The 22,502-nt window shown below is 40.7% G+C and overlaps 1 protein-coding gene across 2 annotated transcripts in view; it reads right to left on the bottom strand.

Moving 5' to 3' along the window:
- The window catches only part of Iapp (islet amyloid polypeptide), a 7,052-nt gene extending 1,130 nt beyond the window's left edge, over window positions 1-5,922 (bottom strand). Inside the window, exons 1-2 of one of the 2 annotated variants that reach the window (XM_017802815.1) lie at window positions 5,843-5,922; window positions 740-748 (exon numbers count right to left, since the gene is read on the bottom strand). In XM_017802815.1, the coding sequence (XP_017658304.1) occupies window positions 740-748; window positions 5,843-5,922 (89 nt within the window). The remainder of the gene's footprint in view (window positions 1-739; window positions 749-5,842) is intronic. The other variant, XM_029555243.1, reaches the window with a different exon arrangement.
- Between the last annotated feature and the right edge of the window lie 16,580 nt (window positions 5,923-22,502).

Genomic DNA, 22,502 nt, shown 5'->3' with positions numbered 1-22,502 from the left:
ATAATAATAATAAACTGCCTTTCTCTTATATTTTAAGTTTTGTTGATACTTTTTCCCCAATATATAAAAGAATTTATATCTAACGTAGAACATGTAGCAATTCTAAAAGCACATTATTTTCTTCTGTCTTTCTGAAAAAGAATTAAGCAATATTTAAGATATCAAGACAGAAATGCCAGAAAAGAATTCTTTCATATGCATCATTGAGGACCCTGAGGAAAGTCAGTCACAAAAAGACAAGTATTGCAGGGTCACACAAAGTATTTATCTGTATACTCATGTTCATGAACTGAATAGTGGGATGTTGTTTCCTAAGGACTTGGGAGAGGAAGCTACCAAGTTACTAGTCAGTGGATAGTTTCAGTCAAGCAAGGTAAATATATTCTTGAGAGCTGCTGGTGAGAAGTTAGTCCATAGTCAACATTTTTTGTAGGCTAAAAGCTGTAAAGAGGGCTAGAAAGATGGTTCAGTGGATAAAGGTATTTGCAAGCAATTCTGAGTTCAATCCTCAGGACTCACATGGTGGAAAGAGGGAACCAACTCCTGACTTCCACATGCACACTGGGGCATGTATGCATACACACACACACACACACACACACACACACACACACACTAGTTATGAGAATAGATCTCATGTTAAATATTCTACAATAAAAATGTAGCAATATAAAAGAGAAAATGTCAGCTTATAAAAAGGTCATATAAAGTTTATTATAAAGCCTCAAGATGAATAAACTGATCACCGCTGAGGCATTCTTGGCCACATGGGAGTTCTTGGTATGAATGTATGCATTGCCATCATCCTACCAAGTGCAAGGATCTCCTACTTTTCAGCAACTTTGATGTTAGAGCTAGGCTAACTGTTATAACCAAGTCTTTTTTGATCAATGGTTTTGTAAGTCACCACATTTATTAGCAGCAATTGAACAATAATACTACAGGTAACTCAGAAATTATGACCATGATTTAAAACTTCATTTGAATTTTAACTTATGTATTTACTTATTTCTGAGATGGTCTCACTGTGTAGTCCAAGCTGGTCTTGAACTTCCATGTAGCCCAGGCTGGCCTCCGACTTGTGATCCTCCTGCTTCTTCCAGGGGTAGGATTACTGGTGTGCTCCGCCTGGCTCTGTGCTTCTATTTGAAGCATTTACTTATGTCAATGCTATGCTATCCTTCATCTCTGTGTGTTTGTCAGCTCTCTGCTACTGAAATAAATAAACTCTTTATTTGTTTGGTCTTTTTGAGACAGGGTCTCCCTGTAGCCCCAGCTTTCCTGGAACTCACTATGTAGACCAGGCTGGCCTTGAACTCACAGAGATCCACCTGCCTCTGCCTCCCAAGTGCTGGGATGTGTGCAGGCGTGCGCCACCACACCCAGCTAAGAATAACTGAAACTAAATAAACTCAAAGATAGGAAAAACTTATTTGAGTTCATAGTTTTGGAGAATTGTTTATAATGTGAGGAATTAGGGTCATTTGACATTATTGTTTTACAAGCTATAAAAATGCATCACAGTGGATAGTTGTGAGATGAAAGTGACCATGAACCACATAAAAAGATGGAGGAGGAGAAGGAGGAGGAGAAGCAACAACTGTGACCCCCAAATCTTTGAAGGCACAAACCCAATGACCTGAAACCTCCCCTCAGCCCTATCTCTCAAAGTCTCTGCCACCTTCTAATAGTACCATGGTTTAGGGGCTGAGCTTTTTAAGACATAGGTCTTTGAAAGATGTTTCAGTCATAAACTATGTGTTTTCAAAATGGTATTTAAAAATTGGCTGAGCTTTTTAAGACATAGGTCTTTGAAAGATGTTTCAGTCATAAACTATTGCAATGTGTTTTCAAAATGGTATTTAAAAATTTTATGTGTCTGCATATATGTGCACATGTGTGTGGGTGTGTGGGTGCTCAAGGGGTCAGAAGAAGGTGCCCCAGTGTGGGTGTTGGGAACCAAACTTGAGTTTTCTGCAAGAGCAGCACATGCTTTTAACCACTCTGCCATCTCCCAGCCGTTCAAAAATGGCTTTTAAGTAGTTATAGAATAGTAATATTACCCAATATTTGTTGATTTTTAGAGCACCTATAGAAATATTTTAGTTTTCAGCTCCATAGGAATCAAAATACTGTTGAAATTTAGGTTCATGTAAAATGGAAAGTAATAGTTATAGGGTTAAAAGTTAATACCCCAAACCAAGTACATTACATGTATTTTGGGGCTAAATACAATGCATTTATCTTAGCATGTGAGAGTATTATATGATCTCTGCCTCTGTGCAGAAAGCCTAAGTTCAAATACAGAAAACTACAACAGCATCAAGTGAACTGGCTCTTTGTTAAGTACAAATGTTTAGTAATGATCCAGGTGTGGTGGTGCATGCCTTTAATTCCAGCACTCTGGAGGGAGAGGCAGGCTGATCTCTATGAGATCAAGGCCAGCCTGGTCTACATAGTGAGTTCCAGATTAGCTGGGGCTACAGAAAGACCTTGTCTTAAAAAACAAATTGTCAAACAAAAACAAATGAAAGGTAATGAAGCAATAACTAGTCAAAGGAAACCTGCTGTGGTACCTAAATTTTTAAAATTTGCTTTTGAGGCAAGGTCTGTCTCACTTTGAAGCTCAGGGTGGCATCAAACTCTCATTTCCTACCTTCCCTCCCAAGTACAGGGGTTACAGATGTGTGCCGCCACACCCAGCTGGGACCGACAGCTTTGACCTGTATCCATCTGGATGACATTATCTCTTCAGTGATATCTCTTTGCAGGTGTAGCACACATGACTAAAGTTTACTTCAAAAGAATAATGCAGTGTTTTAAATATTTTTTGCCAGTATTTACAAACATTGGGCATTAAATTTGAAATAAAGACAAACTTTTCCTAAAGCACAGCAGGAATTGTAATTTGGTCCAAGAACCTAAAACTCATAGAACAAAGGCAATGGAGAAAATGATGTGTCAGGTCAGGACACTGGGAGGGCATCTGTGCAATGGCTGAAGCAGTGTGTCGAGTTCCTTGCTTGCCAATTGTGGTGCTGCTCTGCCTTTATCAACTGGAAGGTCAGTCACAGTATCTCCAACTATCTGTATACAGCATCAGCTCATTCGAGTTAGCTAAAAAGGCCACGACTGATCATGAAAGAAACAATAAGGACATTTAAGTTTGTTTTGTAATTGTTTTCCCCAACAGTATCTTCCACTTAAACACACTAAGAACTTGTAGAAGACTAACCTAAAAATCATTAGGGTGGAGGGAAAGTGGTTGGAGTGATGTGTGCAACACGTTGGATCTGTGCTTTCAGGGTTTTCTTTTTCTTACTGACTTTCCTTACAGAGGTGTGTAACCCCGTTATGGGAGAAGCTAGTTAATCACCGAAGTGCTTATGTGTACACACACACACACACGCGTATCATCACATAACTATATATAGTGTGTTGTGTATATGAGTGTATATGTTTGTATATGTGCATGTGTGTGCATGCCTATGGAAACCAGAGGTCAATGTTGGATATCAATGTTGGAGATCTTATTTGATCACCTTCTGCCTTATTTTCTTAGAATCTCTCACTGAACCTGGAGCTTAACATATTTGGCTGGACTAGCCATTCAGTGAGCCCTTTACTTCCCCAGAAGTGGGATTACAGCGCCAAGCTAGCTCACCTAGCTTTTATATTTGGGTACTAGGGATCAAACTCAGGTTCACATGGCCGCATGGTAAGACCTTCACTGCTGAAGTGATCTCCCTAGGCCTGCTTTTTATACTTTTCACTACTTTTTGATTAGCCGAAGGCAGGTACGATAGCATGCAAAAGTATATTGGAAAAATATGATCCTTTTGCATGAAACTATTTTCTAAGATGGTTTGTGATGTCTGTTTTTACTTACTATTTTACATATGAGTAGCCATTAAGAAAGTCTCAAATGAAATGATTAAATTTTATTGGTAAAATGACAATGAATAAATAAATCTATACTAGCTTTATTTTTTAATTAAATTTATTTATTATTTATTTATTTATATGTGTAGGAGTGTTTTGCCTGCATGTACATAAGTGCACCCATGTCATGAAGTGCTGGAAGGGGTCAGAAGAAGGCATCAAATTCCCTGGAACTGGAGTTACAGATGGTTGCTAGCCACCATGTGGGTGCTGGGATTCCAAGCCAGGTCCTCTCCAAGAGCAGCCAGTGCTCTTAACCTCTGAGCCATCTTCCTAGCCCCATTAGCTTTATTTTTTAAAGGAGTCTGCAATATAAGACACTGCTACAGAGGTTTTCCTACAAAATTTTTAGAATATTACATAATTTAACTGCTCAGGATGATAAATGATCCCTCTGTCACTTAAAAAGCATACTGATTTCAGAAATGTGCTGAACGGACATTTCAAGGACGCTTTGCAAATATATATATAATAATAGTGCAAAATAAATGACTATGAGCAAGCACAAAAATAACTTGATAATCAGTAATGCTGTGATTTATTCTATTTCAGAGCAAGGCTCATGTAGTAATCAGCAAGGACCCATAAAAACATACTCAGCAAAGTATTAGCTGTGTCTGATGGAAGATAAGCTCAAGATGCTGTTAATACTGTTAGGGTTCCTGTCATCGTTCAGTCTTCCTGCTAATCAGAAACTTCATGTTGGTTTTGAAAGTTATTTTTATCCATGAAAGAGCCAATTGAAAATTACAGTGAGTTCTGAGAACACCCTGTGCACTAGGTAAGTCTTTAGAGAACAAAGAGCGTTCTTTGATGAATCAGGCTATTATTGCAGGCATTGTAGCAATACCTTGACATACTGCCACGGACCTCCACCTAACAAAAAACACCCAGAGGAAAGTAAAGAGCAGATGATGGTAATTCTAATGAGACGAATTCTGATGTGACTTAAATCACACTTTTTTGAAAGGTAAACTTAATTCACTACGCTCTTTAAAAATGGATAGTTTCATCCTCCCAAGAATGTATGGAGTTAAACTGACTTAGGCACAAATTCTCATTATATTATTTAAGTCAGATTCATGGATTTGGACTCAAGAATCTTTGAAATAGATGGCAAATGGCAGTTTTAAGGGTTTTCCACACTGATCTTATAATTAGTGCTATTCAGCCAGCCTCCATTAAACTGTTTAGTTTTCTTTAGTTATCTTTGAAATTTTAAAATAAGCCTTCTTCAGATATGTACATACAGGACATGATTGAAAATATTACAAGCATTATTAATTTACGTTTGTAGCAGTTCAGAAATAATCTCAGACACAATTTTGTGTCGTTCTTTCATTAGTGGATAACCAACAATGTAGAATGGATCCCAAACAGCAAGTGACTTTTTAACTAATTCCAAAATTTAACTTCTTAAAAACTTGAATTTGTTCCCTATTTCTATAACTTCACTTTCCAAAAGGAGATGTACAAATCTGGATACTTCCAGAATTCTCTGACAAGGAAAAAAGTCTATGTGATTATGAACTGAAATTACACCTGCTCTAAAATAAATGCCTTATTAAAATCTGTCCAATTTCTTTTAGTACCAGGCTAGAATGGTAGAGAAGCCTGCCTTTTAGTTTCTTCTGTCTTTGTATTCTGGCTTTCCCCCCTGAGTTCTAAAAGTGTGTTTCTAGACAAAACTATAGGTATCCATGCCTGTCTATCAGTAGTTTACCTGAGTCATATATCAGGCACTGGCCCAGTCCCCGAGGACTACACACTAAGACGCTGCCTAGCTCAGGAGCAGGATTTGGTTGGAAACTGAATAGCACAGGACTGTTAGTCATGCAGCACTGTTTAATTATAATCTTCCCACACTTCTCAAAAGAAATGGGGTTTGCAGGTTACTAACCTCCGGGCAGGTGTAGCTTTCAGATGGTTTAGTGCCACAGACAGGACCAGTAAAACCACTGGCAGCTTCAGGGTGCGCATTGCTTCCCAAATTGTCTGAGAAGAATAGTTGAGCGTTGAAATCAAGCAATGTTTTACAGCTCTGACTGACGCAATTTCAAATAAAACTCCACCTACAAAAACCTTAAAATATAACATAAGAATCTCAATTCTTTTTTATTATTATTGTACCTTGATGTGCATCAATTTTCAAATATTTTCAAAATTTCTGATTTCCTTCTCTACAACGATATGAAAATTAATATTAAAATGCAGTATCCTCTTATTTTGTCCTTGAAATAAACCAAGTGAGCACCACTAAACCTGCTTTTCTTTTGCTACATAGTAGTTTCCGAAGCACAGGGAGTACTTTACCTTTCAATGTTTCAATGTCAGCAATATTGGAAAATGCCTTTGACAGGAAGTTTCGTGAGCCACAGCCCAAGCTAGCACGCACGGCTTGCTAACCAGTAAACTGGCTCTTAAATACCCCTCGCCTGGCTCAGCTCTGCCCCCAGGCAACTCAGAGAGGCGATGTCATTAATTTCCATCCTTATAGGTAGAAAGTGCATCATAGGCAACCAGAGCAGGTGGGTTGTTGTTACATTAACACATCAGTAAATATTAGCATAGCTAATACAGGGAGTCTTTATGCAGCTAATGGTGCATCAGGCCCAGCACAAGTCTGGATTTTCCATTTTTGTAAAATATAAGTGAATTTTTCAATAATTAAGAGTTACAATAAGGAAGTGTTTTTCCCATTCCTTTTTTTATTGAATGTGATTTTCATACAATATGGTTTGATGATATTTAGATCCCCTTCCTTATCTGCACCTCTACCCACTGCCCCCTGCCCAATTTAATGATATATATATATATATATATATATGTATATATATGTATGTGTAAAATATGAGCTATTTTTTAAGGTAATTAAGTGAGCCTGGTCCTAGTGACTTCTAGGTAGGCTGGGACTAGGGAGACCCTGTCAAAAACAACAAAAAACAAACAAACAACCCCCTCCCCCAAAACCCAACAACCAAATACCAAAAAAAAGAATAACAATAAAAATGTGCTTCAGTGCACGTGTGGGTCTACTAAACATTTAGAAAGAAGAACAAGAATGCGCAGTACAAAGGCACTGACGAGGCGACAGCATCCTTGTGTAAAACCTTTCAAGGTCTACTAAACATTTAGAAAGAAGAACAAGAATGCGCAGTACAAAGGCACTGACGAGGCGACAGCATCCTTGTGTAAAACCTTTCAATGCTTTCTCAAAATATAACGCATTCTTAATGCAAAATAAGCCCATAATGGGCGTGGTCTGCATGTGATTCCACATGGCCTGTTACGTTACTGGGAGATCTAAATTTTAAATCATGTTTTTAATTGTTTGATTATTTCTGCACCTGCTTAAAAATAGTATGCATTTAATTGAAACGTTACTGATACTGAGATTGGAGTTACCATACTCAGTGTTTGTTGGACTTTTAACAGATTTTCAATGTCTCCTCCTCCTCTTCCTCTACCTCCTCTTCCTCCTCCTCCTCCTTTTCCTCTGCCTCTTCCACCTCCTCTTCCTCCTCCTTTGAGGCAGGTCTCCCTGTAGCCACAGCTGGCCTGGAACTCACTATGTAGACCAGGCTGGCTTTGATATGATGGAGATCTGCCTGTCTCTGCCTCTAGGGTGCTGGGATCAAGGGCAGCGGCAGCACACCCAGCCTGATTTTCAGTGTCTCATTGCCTATACCCTCCTTTTCCCAGAGATCAATGCACTGTAAGGGATGTTAGTTGAGAATGAGATGGAGGGAGACTGACCCAAATCTAACCTGCAGAGCTGTGAAATAAAACAGTAGTGCAGCGTGTGCCTTGGGCCTCAGCTCCTCCGCAAGCACTCTACCCTGAGCTTTAGTCCCAGCCCTCAGCCTCTCTTGTTTGACAGAGTTGAGTAAGGGGCAGGGGAGGTGACTCAGAGATACGGCAGATTAGTTCCTGATTTGATGGAACTTCAGGACTAACTAGTTTAAACGCATTCCTCATATAGCAATCAAAGAAGTGATGTTGGAAAGTATTCTAAAGGCTGTCATCCTAGGGCAGAATGAAGACTAAGTCTGTGGATGTGATGATTCCAGATGAGGTTATCCAAACTGAGAAGAGCAGGGTCCAGGAGCACAGAGGAAAAGCTCTCCACTGACCCGTGTTTTCGGAACTGTGGAAAATATAGTGTACTCGAGCAAGGCCGGCAGAATGATTGAGGGTGGGCCTACGCGCACAGGAGTGCCCACAGAGGGCCTCAGAAGGCTCCCTAAGGCTGGGGACGTATTTTCCATCCTTTAGTTCTGGTTAAACGTTGAGTGACTTATCATAGGGTAAGCATACTTGGGACCCCAAGTGGAAGAGGAAGGTGTGGGCCAGGGCCGCTGGCCAGTGGCTTTTACTCAGACCAGAACCCTTTAATAATAGGGATCTATGGGGGCTGGAAAGATGGCTTAGCGATTAAGAACACTGACCGCTCTTGCAGAGGACCTAGGTTGATTCCCAGCACCCACATAGTGACTAACAACCATCTGTCTGTAACTCCAGTTCCAGGGGAATCCAACACCCTCTTCTGACCTCCGAGGGCTTTGCACAGCAGGGGTGCACTTACATGCAGGCAATACACCCATACACACACAATTAAAATAAATAAATGATAAATAAGCAAGCACCTAACACAAACCTCATCAAACAAAACGAGAGCTTTGTTAACGTTTGCGACCAAACCACGAAGAGTGACGTTTGCACCCGAGTCTCAGGAAAGATGGACCTGGAGGGCCAATGCTCTTGCGCTTCCTCTTCCCACCTCCACTCCTGTTGCACCGTTTTTGCTGTCATCGCTCTTCCTTGGACCTCTCAGACCGACTCCAGGCTGGCTTCCTCCATGGCTGAAAACAGCAGCGGAACTCTTGCAAGGCAGACATTCCTCCTTGGCCTGCTGCAAACACACACACCGTCTTGTTTCCAAAGCTGTTATTTCCTGAGCTCATTTCCAAATTGACAGGAGATGTAGAGCTTTCCCAGCTTCTATCTGGCTTGACAGCTGCAGACCCTACCGCATTATTATTGCCCTCCACAGTGGAACCCTCGTCACAACGGATGAACCTACGTTGTCCTGTCTTCACTCAGGTGTTTTACTTCAGGGCTCCCTCTCTCTGTTGGGCGATGCATGATGAGGCTTTATATTTAGGAAGGTCTTTCCTTTCAGCCTAGCCTATAAGTAGTCACAAAAATTTCTCTTCTGGAACATTTTTGGACTTTCCTTTAGTGTTTGAAATAGAAAAGAAATTTAATTCTTTTCTGGAAGTCATCAACTATTTCAAAGGAAAAAATAATAGATGATCTGAATTGATAATGGAAAGAAAAAGAGGAAAGAGTCACTTTATCTGATACACTTTTGGAAGAGCACCAGGTTTAGAAATGGGGATAATATGATGAATTTCCAGCTGTTCTGGCGATTTGAGAAGAGGCTACAGGAACTCAAAATAGGTCATCTCTCTGTTTATAGCTGAGTTAGTAGAAATCTCTTTCTTTAAAGTCCTTATTACATTATTTATTCTTTCTTCCTATTTATTATTTCATTTCTTATTGTGTGCACATGCACATACTCCTTAGCACACTTACAGAGGTCAGAGGATAAGGTTCAGGGGCTCATTCTTTCCTTCTACCATGTGGATTCTGGGGATCAAACTCAGGTCATTAGCTTTGGCAGCACGTGTCCTTTTACCTGTGGAGCTGTCTCACTAGCCCCAGTTGAGCTCTCTCGAATCCAGTTTACTGTACTACCTGACATTAAGTATGTCTACGGTGCATACCTGATCTTCAACAGTGTGCTTGGAATTGCATCTAAAAAAGTAATTAAAATACAGGGCTGAGCCAGGGAATGTAAAAAGTATCAGGTTTTTAAAAATATTTTATTTTTTTATGTGTATGAGTGTATTGCCTGAATGTGTGTCATGTAATGCCTGAGGAGGTCAGAAGAAAGCATTGAATTCCCTGGAACTGGAGTTACAGACAGTTGTTAGCTGCCATGTGGGTGCTTGGAATCAAACTCACATCCTCTGCAAGAGCATTCAGTGCTCTTAACATTGAGACATCTCTCTGGCCCCAAATGTATCAGTTTTATACAGGAGAAACATATAAATGGAGCTGTGAACTTACTTGACATTTAATAATGGGGTCCAAACAAATTGCCAAAGGAGGGAAAAAAAGCAGATGAAATACCCAGAGCCTACCCCCCCAGCCTACCCCCTTTTTTTTATGCCCACTGTGCTGTTTTACACCAGATAAATTGCAGTAAGTAGATGAACAAAAGATCACCCAGAGTGATGTATCTGTGAAAAGGCCTGCTTTGTTTTACAAAATGTATCCTTGGCAAATAGCCTGTTAACAGGGGCATTTTCTTGTGGTTTAAATAGGCCTCTTTCATGGGGAAGGAATCAGTCTACTTTCTGTAGGCAGATTTACTTTGGCACTTACCACAACATATAAACCTACTGTGGCTGAGACCCTGTTCTGTGGGTGGATTGCTTGTTTATCATGGTCCCAAATGAGAAGCATGGGAATCCCATTGGTTCTTCCAAGGTGGTAGAGAGCACTGTTGACTAAAACCACAACTCTCATCTCAAAGAGGATAAGAGATAGTTTATTATGGAGCCAAATATGAGTGACTGTGGCCTGGGAATCCAGATTCAGGTCTTTCCAAATTCCATGTTCCAATGAGGCAGCAATTTCATGAACTTTTTATAGTAACAGAACAAAGTCATAAATCAACACATTTTTCAAATACACTTGTGGGGTCATTAGGTAGATGGGTTTTAACAAAGCAGGGAGAATTCTGCTACTGGCCTCAGATGCTGTCTGATGATACCCTTAGCCTTTTGGTTGGTGGAAACTTAGGTTTTGTTAAGTTAATACATTCCAAAAGGTTTTTCTCTGCTAGTCACAGGGTGCTAGGTTCCAAGAGAGGTGGGCAAGGAATGGCTATTCAGAGAACTGAAAATATTTCAAAATAAATGATAACTAGGTTTGGGACCTGTAGCATTCCAAACCCTCTGTAATCATTGACATTCTAATCAGTTGATCAGCCTTACAGAAGGTTCAGTTGAAGATGTAGACTTTTTTTTTTTTCTGGGAACTTTCCTTCTCATCACTCAGCCTTGGCAGGATCTTCAGGATGAAGCCTTTGGTGATTTTAGAGCCAGGAATCATACAACAGGGGAAACCCCTCTCATGGTGCAAATCCCCTTAAATCTCAGATGATCACAGATAATTACACTGAAAGCAGCATGTTCTGATGGAATCTACTTTCTCTTTGAATTACAAAAGTCAGGTATATATACATCTGTGAATCCATGCTTATGATGTCACCATACATACTGAGATTGTTCTGCATGCATGAACCATAACTTGGTGAGCTAAATATATTGTGAGTCCTACACAAGAGTAACTGTGTAATTAATCTGTTCACTTTATTTCTCATGCATATTATTTTCTGTGATATTCATTTGAGTAAGAAATTAAAGTATTACAAAAGATCTTAAAAGGTCTTCTAGACCTAATATATTTAAATTCCCAACAAAAGTGAGTCAGTCCTTTTAATTAAGAACTTAGCAAAAGCCCCTATTAAAACACATATCTGGGGGAACTGAGAGATGACTCAGTGGTTAGCAGCACTGGGCCGCTCTTGCAGAGGACCTGGGTTTGGTTCCCAGCACTCATGTGATGTCTAACAACTGTCTTTAACTCCAGTTCCAAGGGATCTAAAGTCCTCTTCTGGCCTCTGTGGGCATTGCACATGAGTGCACTTACATACATGCAGACAAAACACTCGTATACATAAAATAAAAATAAAATAAATTAAAAAAATAAAAATAAATGTAACTCCTTGGGAAAGACATTAAATTCAAAACTTGAAGATAGTGATATAATAGTAAGAATTCTTTAGTTAGATGATCTTTCCTTCTGGCAAAAAAGAGTAGAGCCTGGCTGGGAAGGCTGTGGACAGTGGGTCGGGTGGAGGATCCCTGTGCCTCAGGCTCTGGAGATGCTAAGTATTATCTTTACTGTGGGTCTATGGGATGGTATGTAAAAGGAGGGGCATGTTCCTTCTGTTTTCCTTTATTTCAGTCTTATTGATACAGACATGTATGATTCTCTAAGAAAAATAATTCTTCAAATGCAGTGCATATAATTTTTTAGTCCCTCAGTCACTTTGCAAGTTACCAAATTTTTGAAAGTACACTTATGCCAGTTCTCACAGTGTAGCAGTAATTTTATTAGATTTAAAGGACATTGACCCCAGGTAAAGGAATGAGTTTGACTTATGTCAAGCCCTCTGCCCCTGGTTGATTTTTTTTCTGTGATAGGGCCTCTCTATGTATCCACACTGTCATGTAACCACACTGTATAGCCAAGGCTAGTATCATGGGTAGCTTTAGTTGTCAATATGATACAACCTAGTATCACCTGGGAAGAAAGTTTCAATGAGGGATTGTCTGCCTTGGATTGACCATGTGGATGCCTATGAGGGATTTTCTTAATTAAGTTAATTGATATGAGAAGACCAAGCCCACCATGGGTGGCACATTCCCTAGGCAGGAAGCCTGGAATGGTACAAGTGGGGAAATTGAGCAGGGTATAAGCAAGCCAGTACACATGTGTGTGTTCATTTCTCTTTGCTGTGGTTGTGATGTCACCACCTGTCTGAAGTCCCTGCCTTGGCTCCCCTACCAATAAGGAACCTGTAATTTGGAAATGTAAGCCAAGTAAACCCCTTTCTTCCCCTAAGTTGCTTTTTGTCAGGATATTTTAACCTGATAACAGAGATGACACTAGAACAGATGGCCTCAGACTTGAGGCAATCCTCCTGCCTCAGCTCCCTGAATCTTGGGATAACAGATGTGATCCATTACACATGGCTTTTCTCAGATCCTGTTGGTAAGAACTGCTCTTGAGTGTACACAGGGAGGAAGTGGCCACCTACTGGATGCAATCTGAAAGGCCTTACAAAATTGTCTTCTTTTCTGCCATGTGTTGGGGAACCATGTTGTTAAGGTTGACTCCTTTTAGCAGGGGCCTCCTATTCTCTGCCTGACTTACCTGGAAAGTGCCCCCAAGCACGGATGCTTGGCCTCATTTGAAACATGACCTTTGGCATAGTTATCTGCAATAAAACTACCCCCAGGTTTTTTTTATATGATAATTAGGCATTGCCCTACAGCCAGATGATAGGATCCCCCTACCACATGTAAATAAAGCATACTCTGAACACATCAGCTGAAGCTTTGGCTGCCACTTCCACCCTGTATTTTTCCCTGACCCCCACTGAATAAATGAGCTTATCGCTGAAGCTGACTCATGGAAGGTCTTTGCTATCATGCTCACTGGCTGTCCTGACCCCGTTTGTCGCTTCTACTCCCTTTGTTCTCGTGGGTCGGTGGCCAACGGCCCATGATGGGAGGGAGAGACCCACAGCTATGTATGTCCCTGCCAGGGAAACAGGCACTATTGGGATTTTCTCCTTTTGTAAGATCACTGAACTGGAGGCGTCCTCCCGTGTTTTATAAACATATGCATTTTTTTTTTCTGGGAAGAAGGAAGAAGATTAGCTTTTCCTTTGACAGAATAGTGTCTTAGGTGGCTGGTCTCACACTGAAAAGGAGCAAATGAAAAAAACGGTGGTGTGTGTCTGAGGAGTTACGGAGGGAAAAATGGAAGCGTGGGAAAAGATGTTTTCACCACTGTCTTAAAATGCCCTCTGTCCTAGGTCATAGAGAGTAAGAAGGGAAAATAAATTGCAAGAATAATTTGACTTTCTCAGGGTGGGAGATGTACACACACAGATGTACACGTGTGTATGTGGGCATCTCACAGTATCTAGTTATTTCAGTCTGATTAGAGATGTGGTACAATTTTACGATCAGCTAGCTAATGCATAGTAACCAAATACCTTGCATGCGTAAGATATTCTGATAATCGCTGATATGTTCTCCATAATAAACATATCAATCCTCTTTCACACTTTAAGTACATTTTCTGTATGATGTGTGTACACGCATATATGTGTGCATGCACGGTCCTGTGTGTGTGAGTGTGCATGTCATGGCACACGTGTGAAGGTGAGAGGACAACCTTGACCATCTGCCCTTGCCTTCCACTTGTCTGAGGCAGGGGCTTTTTGTTGTTACATACTGCATGCACCAGGCTAGCTGGTAGAAGGAGCTTCCAGAACTTCTATCGTTTCCACCTCCCATCTCATTATAGAAGCACGGGGATTACAGGCATGTGCTACTGCATCTGGCTTTACATAGGTTTGGAGGATCTGAATTCAGAGCTTCTATGTGTGTGGCAAGTACTTTATACTGAACAATCTCCAAAGCCCTAAAGAACATTTCTAATAGGATCTCCTCAATGCTTTTTAGAGAAGTATGGGCAAATTTAGGCACCTAAAAGTGATGTTTTGGAGTTAGTTTACTTAAAGTTTTATTAGGTTGACATTACTGTGGTCCAGAGGAAAGGAAAGCATTAACGGACTACCAACAGATGTTACGTAATTCTCTCTATGCTGGTAGGGCTAATGATATTTCAAACAAAAGGCACCTAAAATAAGTACATCTCTTTGCTACTTTGTCTAACCCAGAACGTTTTGCCATTGTATGATGAATTTGAAGGCAGATATACATCTATAAACTCATAATTATGACGTAGTTAGTAATGAATGGAAAACTGTTATCTAATTATATTAATCAGTCACTGATGAATCATAATTAAGGGTCTTTTGTGAAAACTCACAAAAATGAAGCTTTTGATCTGCAGCCAACAAGCAGTGCAATTCTTTCTTTAATTGTGTTCGTCAACCCTCTTCTTGTAACAGAGCTAATTTACAAGCAACTCAAAGATTAGATGAAATTAGGTTTCAGTTTATATTTTAGCACATATCTATCTCTCCTAAATGTTAACATCCTGCAAGGAGTTGCTTTAAAAATTTCCCAAGGAACTTGAGATAATACTTTAGCAGTTTGGTATACTTGATGTCAAAACTGTGCAACCCCAGGTTAAAAAAAAATAGTCTGTCTAATAATTAAGAGACAGACATCTTCTTTGAATTGTATCTGACTTTCTCCACAGCTAAGCTGTTTCTGGTGGCTTTGTTCACCTCATGTCGGAGTATTCACTGGTCTCTCTCATTAATTCATTTCTTCATACACTAGTGTTATCCCTAGCTGGTTGCGCAAGCAAATTATTTGTGGTTCTTCCTACTCTAAAAAAAATGCCCCCAGTGGAAGGCTACCACGCCATCTTCCCTGTATGTATCCTGAAGCCATTGACTCCTGTAGACTAGTTTAGAATAGATGAAACTTGGGCCATTCTTGGTGTCCATATTATAATGTACATTTGTTTACCTGTAAACATGTAGAACGTAGTTGTGGATATACAAGAGTACATCTCCAGAGAGGTTTAACTGAGGAGCGAAGACCTGCCCTGAATGTGGGCATCACCACTCCATAGGCTGTAGACCTGGGCTGAATAAAAAGGAGAAAGTGAACTGAGCCCCAGCATTCATCTCTGTCTGCTTCCTGACTGCGGATGTCATGTGAGCAGCTGCTCAGGCTCTTGTTTCCATGTCTTCCCTACCATGATGGCAACACATCTCACAGAAATACAAAAGATTATAAGAACTATTATGAATAGTTACATGCTAAGAACTGGAAAACCTAGAAGAAATGGATTAATTCCTGAAAACACAGGACCTATCAAAATTTAATTTAAGTAGATCAAAGGCCAGGGGTGTAGCTCAGTGGTAGAACTTAGCATACATGAGACCCTGGATTTGATCCTGAGAACATGCGCAGGCACATACAGACAGACAGACAGACAGACACACACACACACATACACACACACACACACACACACCACCCAAAATGAGCAACAAGAATGAAGCCATAATTTAAAATCTTTCATAAGAAGTCCAAGACCTGAGAGATTTACTGCTGAATTGTACTATGCACCCATATACATGCATTTGACACTGAAGAATCAGTGGAATTCTGTAGCAGAAAAGAAGAAACATTTTGGTGGGATGGAAGGGTGAAGGGAAGACATACTAGCAGGTGTGGAAATGCATATGAAGCCAGGCATGGTGGTGCATGCTCAGACCTCTGCCATCTCTACTCCATGAGTCTTCAGACATTGCCATTGATCTGCAGTTGCATACATTCAGGCCACTGGCCAGGCAAACCTCCTGAAGCTAACTGGGAAGATTGCCTATCATCTCTAACCTTGAGGTTACCAGTGAGTGGAGCTGTAGAACAACAGCAATTCCTTTTTGATTTATACTCCCATGTAAAGCTCACCCATCTATTCACAAAGCTCTGTTGTAATCTGTCTCCTCTATTAACTGATATTATGGCACTTTGCTGAGGTTGTATGATATAAAACTGGTGGGGACCTGTATCATTTCCATCTTATGACTGGTGACTACCTTGCTCTGAGGCAAAACCCAGGTCATCATGGGTGTTCCTGACCACAAGATCACTGAAATATGCTGAGCTATAACATCATCACTTTCAAGACCTAACAGCTACAGAAGGCATCTTACTTAACTCCTCTGTGGTGAGTCTTATGTAGAGTCTGTCATGACCTTCATATACTGTATTTTTCTATCACAGGCATCTCTGTAAACGCATCCAATTTTCCTTCCCACTCAAAGATGAATTAATTCTATTTTTTTCTAATTAGGAAGGGAACGAGCAGGAAATCAACATCAAAATTGCTTAACTGTACCTGCAGTCATGTTGATTTCCCTTAGAAAAAAGATCACATTTTTCACAGGAAATGCAAAGGGGGTGAGTGCTGGTTTGAGCTTGTGGCAGTCTACAATCACCTTTCTGGGTTTTTCCTAGCTGTTGCAGAGGTCATATGGCTACATGAAACAGATAATGGTACTTTGGTGGGGAGGTTATGGTAACATTAACTCTAATGTTCTCTGTATGTCATTAGAATAGTTCTTATTCCACAAACCAGTGAATAAAGGTGAGTTCTACCATCTGCCAAGGATATCCATTCCAATTATGGGTGTGGGCACAAAAATGACCTTGTTTGTGAAGCTAGTGGACCCACCATGAGCAGCATCTGGGTGAGAGTATTACTGCCTGGCCATATGTGCTGAGACTGACAGGGGTCTGTCATGACTTTTATGTTTTTTAGGTATCAGTTTATCTCAGACCCTATGCACTAGTTAGAGAAATGTTTGAGTCTTTCACTTACACACAGACACACAGACACACACACACACACACACACACACACACAGAGAGCGAGAGAGAGAGAGAGAGAGAGAGAGAGAGAGAGAATATACATATCCTAGCAAATGGCCAAACAGGTCTTTGTGCAAGGATTGAAGGAAGACATTTATACTCATAAAGGTGTAATTTTTCCTTTCTCTTAAGAACATGACCTCTCTTCAGTCAACAATTTACAATTTAAAACATGATTCTGATTGGTAACAGAATCTGACTTTGATACCCATCATCTTGCACAGTGGGATGTTATGTTCTGACACCTACATCCATAACTTTCTGAAGTTCATGTCCCACTGGAGACTACATTAACTGCTGTGGTTTGACTAGGGTTTATTCCTCTCATATCTTATAATGAAACTCAATTGATATCATGAGAAAGTAAAGGACGAGATCAAGCTTGACTTTTAAAAAGTGATTAAATGGATTCTGCCCTTATCAATAGATTAATTCATACATCTTGTTAACAAATAAGTAGATTATCTCAAGAGTAACTCTGTTAAAAAAAAGTCACTTTAGCTAGGTTTTTTTTTTTTTTTTTTTTTTTTTTGTACTATCCGTATCCCCCATCATGTGCTGCCCTGTGCTGCCAAGATTCCACTGGCAAGAAAACCTTTTGATAGGTGTAAGCCCTTAACCTTGGCCTAAACTGTGAACTCAAATAAACTCTTCCACACTTGGCTATTAGGAAAACCTAAATAGAGCAAGACACTAACCTTGATGCTCATTACAGTGCTTTTTGTAATCTTTTGTTCCATGTATATTTTTATTGAATTGTGGATTTCCTAATACATCTTAGTCATATTTAGACCCCCCTCCCCTACCTCACCCCCAGAGCCTGCCTATCAGATTTAATGCATTCTGTCATATATGTCAAGGCCCATCTAGTTAAGTTTGTGTCCACAGATGTTCCTCAATGTAAGTTCATCCACTGGACTCTATTCAGCCCTGTAGTGTCTCTCTCTTAAACAAAGATCAAGTCTCTCCTCACCCATCAGTGATCAGCTGCCAGTAGTTCCTCAGCTAAGGTTGGGGCCTCCTGCCCATTTCCCCAGATCTATGCTGTTTTTCACGTGATCGAGTTTTCATGGTCTTGTGCATGTTGTCGCCATTTCTGTAAGTTCATACAAGCACGTCCCCAGAAGCCTGTAAGACTCTCCTTTTTGGCCATTCTTGATGTTGGCTCTTACAATCTCCACCCCCCTCTTCTGCAATGGTCCCTGAGCCCTGGATGGGTGAGGTTTAATACAGGTGTCCTACCCAGGGACATGCACTCTACGGTCTCTTATTCTCCACACTTGGGTCAGTTGCGGCCTCTATGTGCATCATACTCTGTTGCATGAGGGAGCTTCACTGATGAGAGTCGAGAGATGCTGAGAGCCTTGTTCTAGAACATCTCTTAATGGTGTTTGTGACCCCCCACACACAAGGATCAAAGTCACCGAGGTTCTCAACATACTCACCAGTGACAGTGTGTCCTCAGGCCCCTCCTGTGAAGCACAGATGGATGGTGTATTGGCCGGTCTTCGTTCTATGCTTCTGGAACAAGCTCACTTCTTTGAGTTTTTTGATCCCTTCTTATGTCATTTATCATGGAAGCTCTAGAATTTTTTTTCACTTAGTGTAAGCTACCACTTTGCTAAGTTTCCAAGAGATGTTCCAGAAGCCTTCAAGCTGAACCACTCTAAACAGTAAACTTCAATGAACCCTTGTATGTCACAGGCATTGTCAGGCATGGGGTCTAGGAAAAGGGAACAGCAGCTTAAGTTTAAAATAGTAACTAAGAAAATTTTTTTAAATGACAGACGAATAAAGAATCTTGTTAAATATGAGAAAGTGTATCATAAATTTTTAGGAGTGTGCTTAGAAAACCTTTTGATTTAACCTGGATAAACTTCACACCTCAAGGAACAAGTGTTCAAACACTGACATTAACATTGTTTTCTATTTTATTTATTTATTTGTTTATTTATGTATTTAATTTATCTATTCATTTATTTTTGAGACAGGGTCTCCCTGTAGCCCCAACTGGCCTGGAACTCGCTGTGTAGACCAGGCTGGCCTGGAACTCGCTATGTAGACCAGGCTGGCCTCGAACTTGCAGAGGTTCACCTGGCTCTGCCTCCTGTGTATGAGATTAAAGGTGTGCTTCACTGATATTTTAAATCTGAAGTCCACATCCAAGGCTGTTTATGGGCTGAGGAGACGACTCACTAGAAAAAGCATTTTCTGAATATATTAGTTTTTTTTCTTCTGTCATGATAAAAGCATAACCACCATGACTTGTTGGGGAGACATGGCAGGAGCCAGCTGGAACAGAAAGCCGAAGACTTCCATCTCCAAAAGGGCACAGGAAGCAGACAGCAACTGGAAGTGGGGAAGGACTGTGATTTCTCAAAGCCAGTGATGCACTTCCTCCAGCAAGGCCACAGCTCCCAAACCTTTGCACACAGAGCCACCAACTGGAGTCAGGTATTCAAATGCTTGGAGCCTACAGGGGACATTTCCCATTCAAATCAAGACACTTGGCAAGCACAAAGACTGGAATGTGAGTCCTCAGAACTCACGTAAGAACCAGGCCAGCGTGGCACCATATAGTCCCAGCACTTGAGAGTTGGAGACAAGGGATTCCCAGGGAAAGCTGGCTACTTAGACTGGCAGTGGGATTTGGGTTCAGTTGAGGGATCTTGCCTCAAAAAAATAAAGTAGAGAGTGATCAAGGGAGACGTCCAATGTCAAGTTCAGGCCTCCACACACACATACACACAACTGTACCCAACACATACATGAATACACATGCACGTGTACAAAAAATATTCTTCATGTCCTTTTTTCTACAAAAATCAACAGCCTTTCTATATACCAATAAGAAGCAATTTAATGTATATTTTTATTGAATTTTTGTGTATTTCATACAATAAATCTTAATCATATTTATACCCCCTCCTCCATCTGCACCTCCCCATAGCTCCCGCACACCCAGATTTCATGCATTCTGTCATCTATGTTAAGGCCTATTGAATCAAGCTTTTGTATGTAGATGCCCTTTGGTGCAAGTTCATCCATTGGAGTCTAGTTTGCATATCTACAGTCACCCCCTTAAAGAAGATCTACTCTCCCTCACTCAGCAGTAATCAGTTGCCAATAGTTCCTTGGCTAAAGTTGGGATCTGCTGCCCAGTTCCCCAGTTCTATGCTGGGCTTTTGTCTGATTGTGTCTGCACGGGTCTTAGCATGCTGTCACCCTTATAAGTTCACATGAGCAAGTTCCCAGTGGCCTGAAAACCTCTCTTTCCTTATGTTCAGGAACCAACCATGGCTCTTCCAATATTTTTTACCCCCTCTCCTGCAAAGATCCCTGAACCCTGAGTGGGTGAGGTGGGTAAGGACACTCTGCAGCCCTTCATTCTCTACACCTCTGCCAGTTGTTGCCTTCTGTGTACATCACAGTCTGTTGCAAGAGGAAGATGCATTGGTGAGACTGGAAGGATGTATAAGTCTTCTCTATCCACTGTTCGTCTATGTTCTGTGAGCCTGAGGTTCTACTGTAGATGTGTCATTTAGGGCTGGGTTATCTCTGAGACATATATTCTCTGTATGTGAAGGTGTAGAGGTTCCATTGTAGATGTGTCACTTAGGGCTGGGCATCTCAGAGACACGTATTCTCTGTGTATGACCAGTTGTGGAACTCTGTAATAGACTCCATCTGTTGCGAAAACAAACTTCTTTGGTGGGTGGTGAATGGCATACTAGCCTGTAAATACAAGGATCCGTATTTAGCATATGGTGAAAAAATTGACTTGTCTGGGGATGGGACAGAAGTGTATTTTCTTTAGGATCTCTGGCCATGTGTACCTGGCTATGTTTACAGTGCCATTCGGGAATTCTCTCCCATTGAGAGGACTTTAAGTCCAATTACATAGCTGTTGTTGGTCAGGGTAGTCCAAAACACTCCCCTCAAAACACAGGCTATTGCCACAGCCCTTGATTGGCTCCCAGAACTTGAAAGGAAGACCCTATTGCTGAAGACAGGACATACTTTGGACACAGGACTTGAAGCTGTGGAGCTGGGACTGACCTGGAAGCCTTCTCTCTGAAGACTCGCTCTCACAGTTTTAGAGGATCCTATGTGAGCTGCTAAGGGAGAAAATCAGTCAATGGTCCAACTCCAGTTTTAACGTCTAACAACCACAACAATGACTGGTACAACAAACTATAGTGGTGTGGTAGTGGCACTTTTATCTTGGGGGTGATCAACAACTATCTAATTGGACGAGTTCTCATATCTTAACTAGGAAATCCGATCCTTCTAAATATATTTTAAGAGTAATGTTGTATTTGTTGAATTCTTTAATATTTTTAATCAATCGACTTTCTCACATATAATTTTATTAATACGTAACCTTCCTCGTCATTTTAAGTCGTTTTTCAATCTTCATTTCCTTCTAGTTTAGAAACTGACATCACAGACGTTGTCAATTCTTCAGTCAGTGGGCTTATGCATATTCTTTCACTCCATTGTTCAATGCGAATGGCCAGTTTCCAGTTCCAGGTAGACACATACGTCCAGCTGTCCCTTCCTTTGTGTTCATATGAACACTTCCTGTGTACGTCTAATGCTATTGATACACCTCTTTAGAAACACCTGTGACCCACGTTCTCAGCCTAGAAAAGGGAGGCAATTCACCAGTCCCTTCATTCTCATCCCTTTAACTTCCGGTTTTCATCTTCACGGTGAGGACCTTTAATTTCCCCCTTCTACCTGGGTCTCCTATGACAGCCCTTGACTATTTTGATTCTTTGGGTAACTGTCCCCTTCAGGGAGTGAGGGGTAATCATCCCATGGATATTTTCTTATTCCCTCCTTACCTCAAAAATTTTTTGGATCCCCAGTCAGCTTTCCTTTTTTTGACCTGGCCCACATGCCCCTTATTAAAGGATTATTCTCATGAACAGAGGGAAACCTTTACCAATGTCTGTAACATATATTACTAAAGGGTAAAAAGAGCATATCCATCCACTCTTTATTAAAATGGGTGTTTACTAGGTGGAGGAGGAAGGATAAAACTATTCCCTACCATGGTTCTTCTAAACAGAAGGAAATTGTTTTATTGAATTCAGTCTTTCTGGAAAAAAAAGCAAACAGGTAAACATAAATCAAGACAAACAAAACAACATCAAACAAAAAGTACAAAAGATGTTTCCTTTGTATTTAGAGAACATAGACCTACGGGGCCAGAGGACAGAGTGTTCAGAGGAGAGAAACTGGACCAAGTCCCAAGGC

This window comes from Nannospalax galili, unplaced genomic scaffold, assembly GCF_000622305.1.
Source record: "Nannospalax galili isolate Female #2095 unplaced genomic scaffold, S.galili_v1.0 scaffold1086, whole genome shotgun sequence".
NCBI lineage: Eukaryota > Metazoa > Chordata > Mammalia > Rodentia > Spalacidae > Nannospalax > Nannospalax galili.
This window is presented reverse-complemented; position numbering and strand designations above follow the sequence as displayed.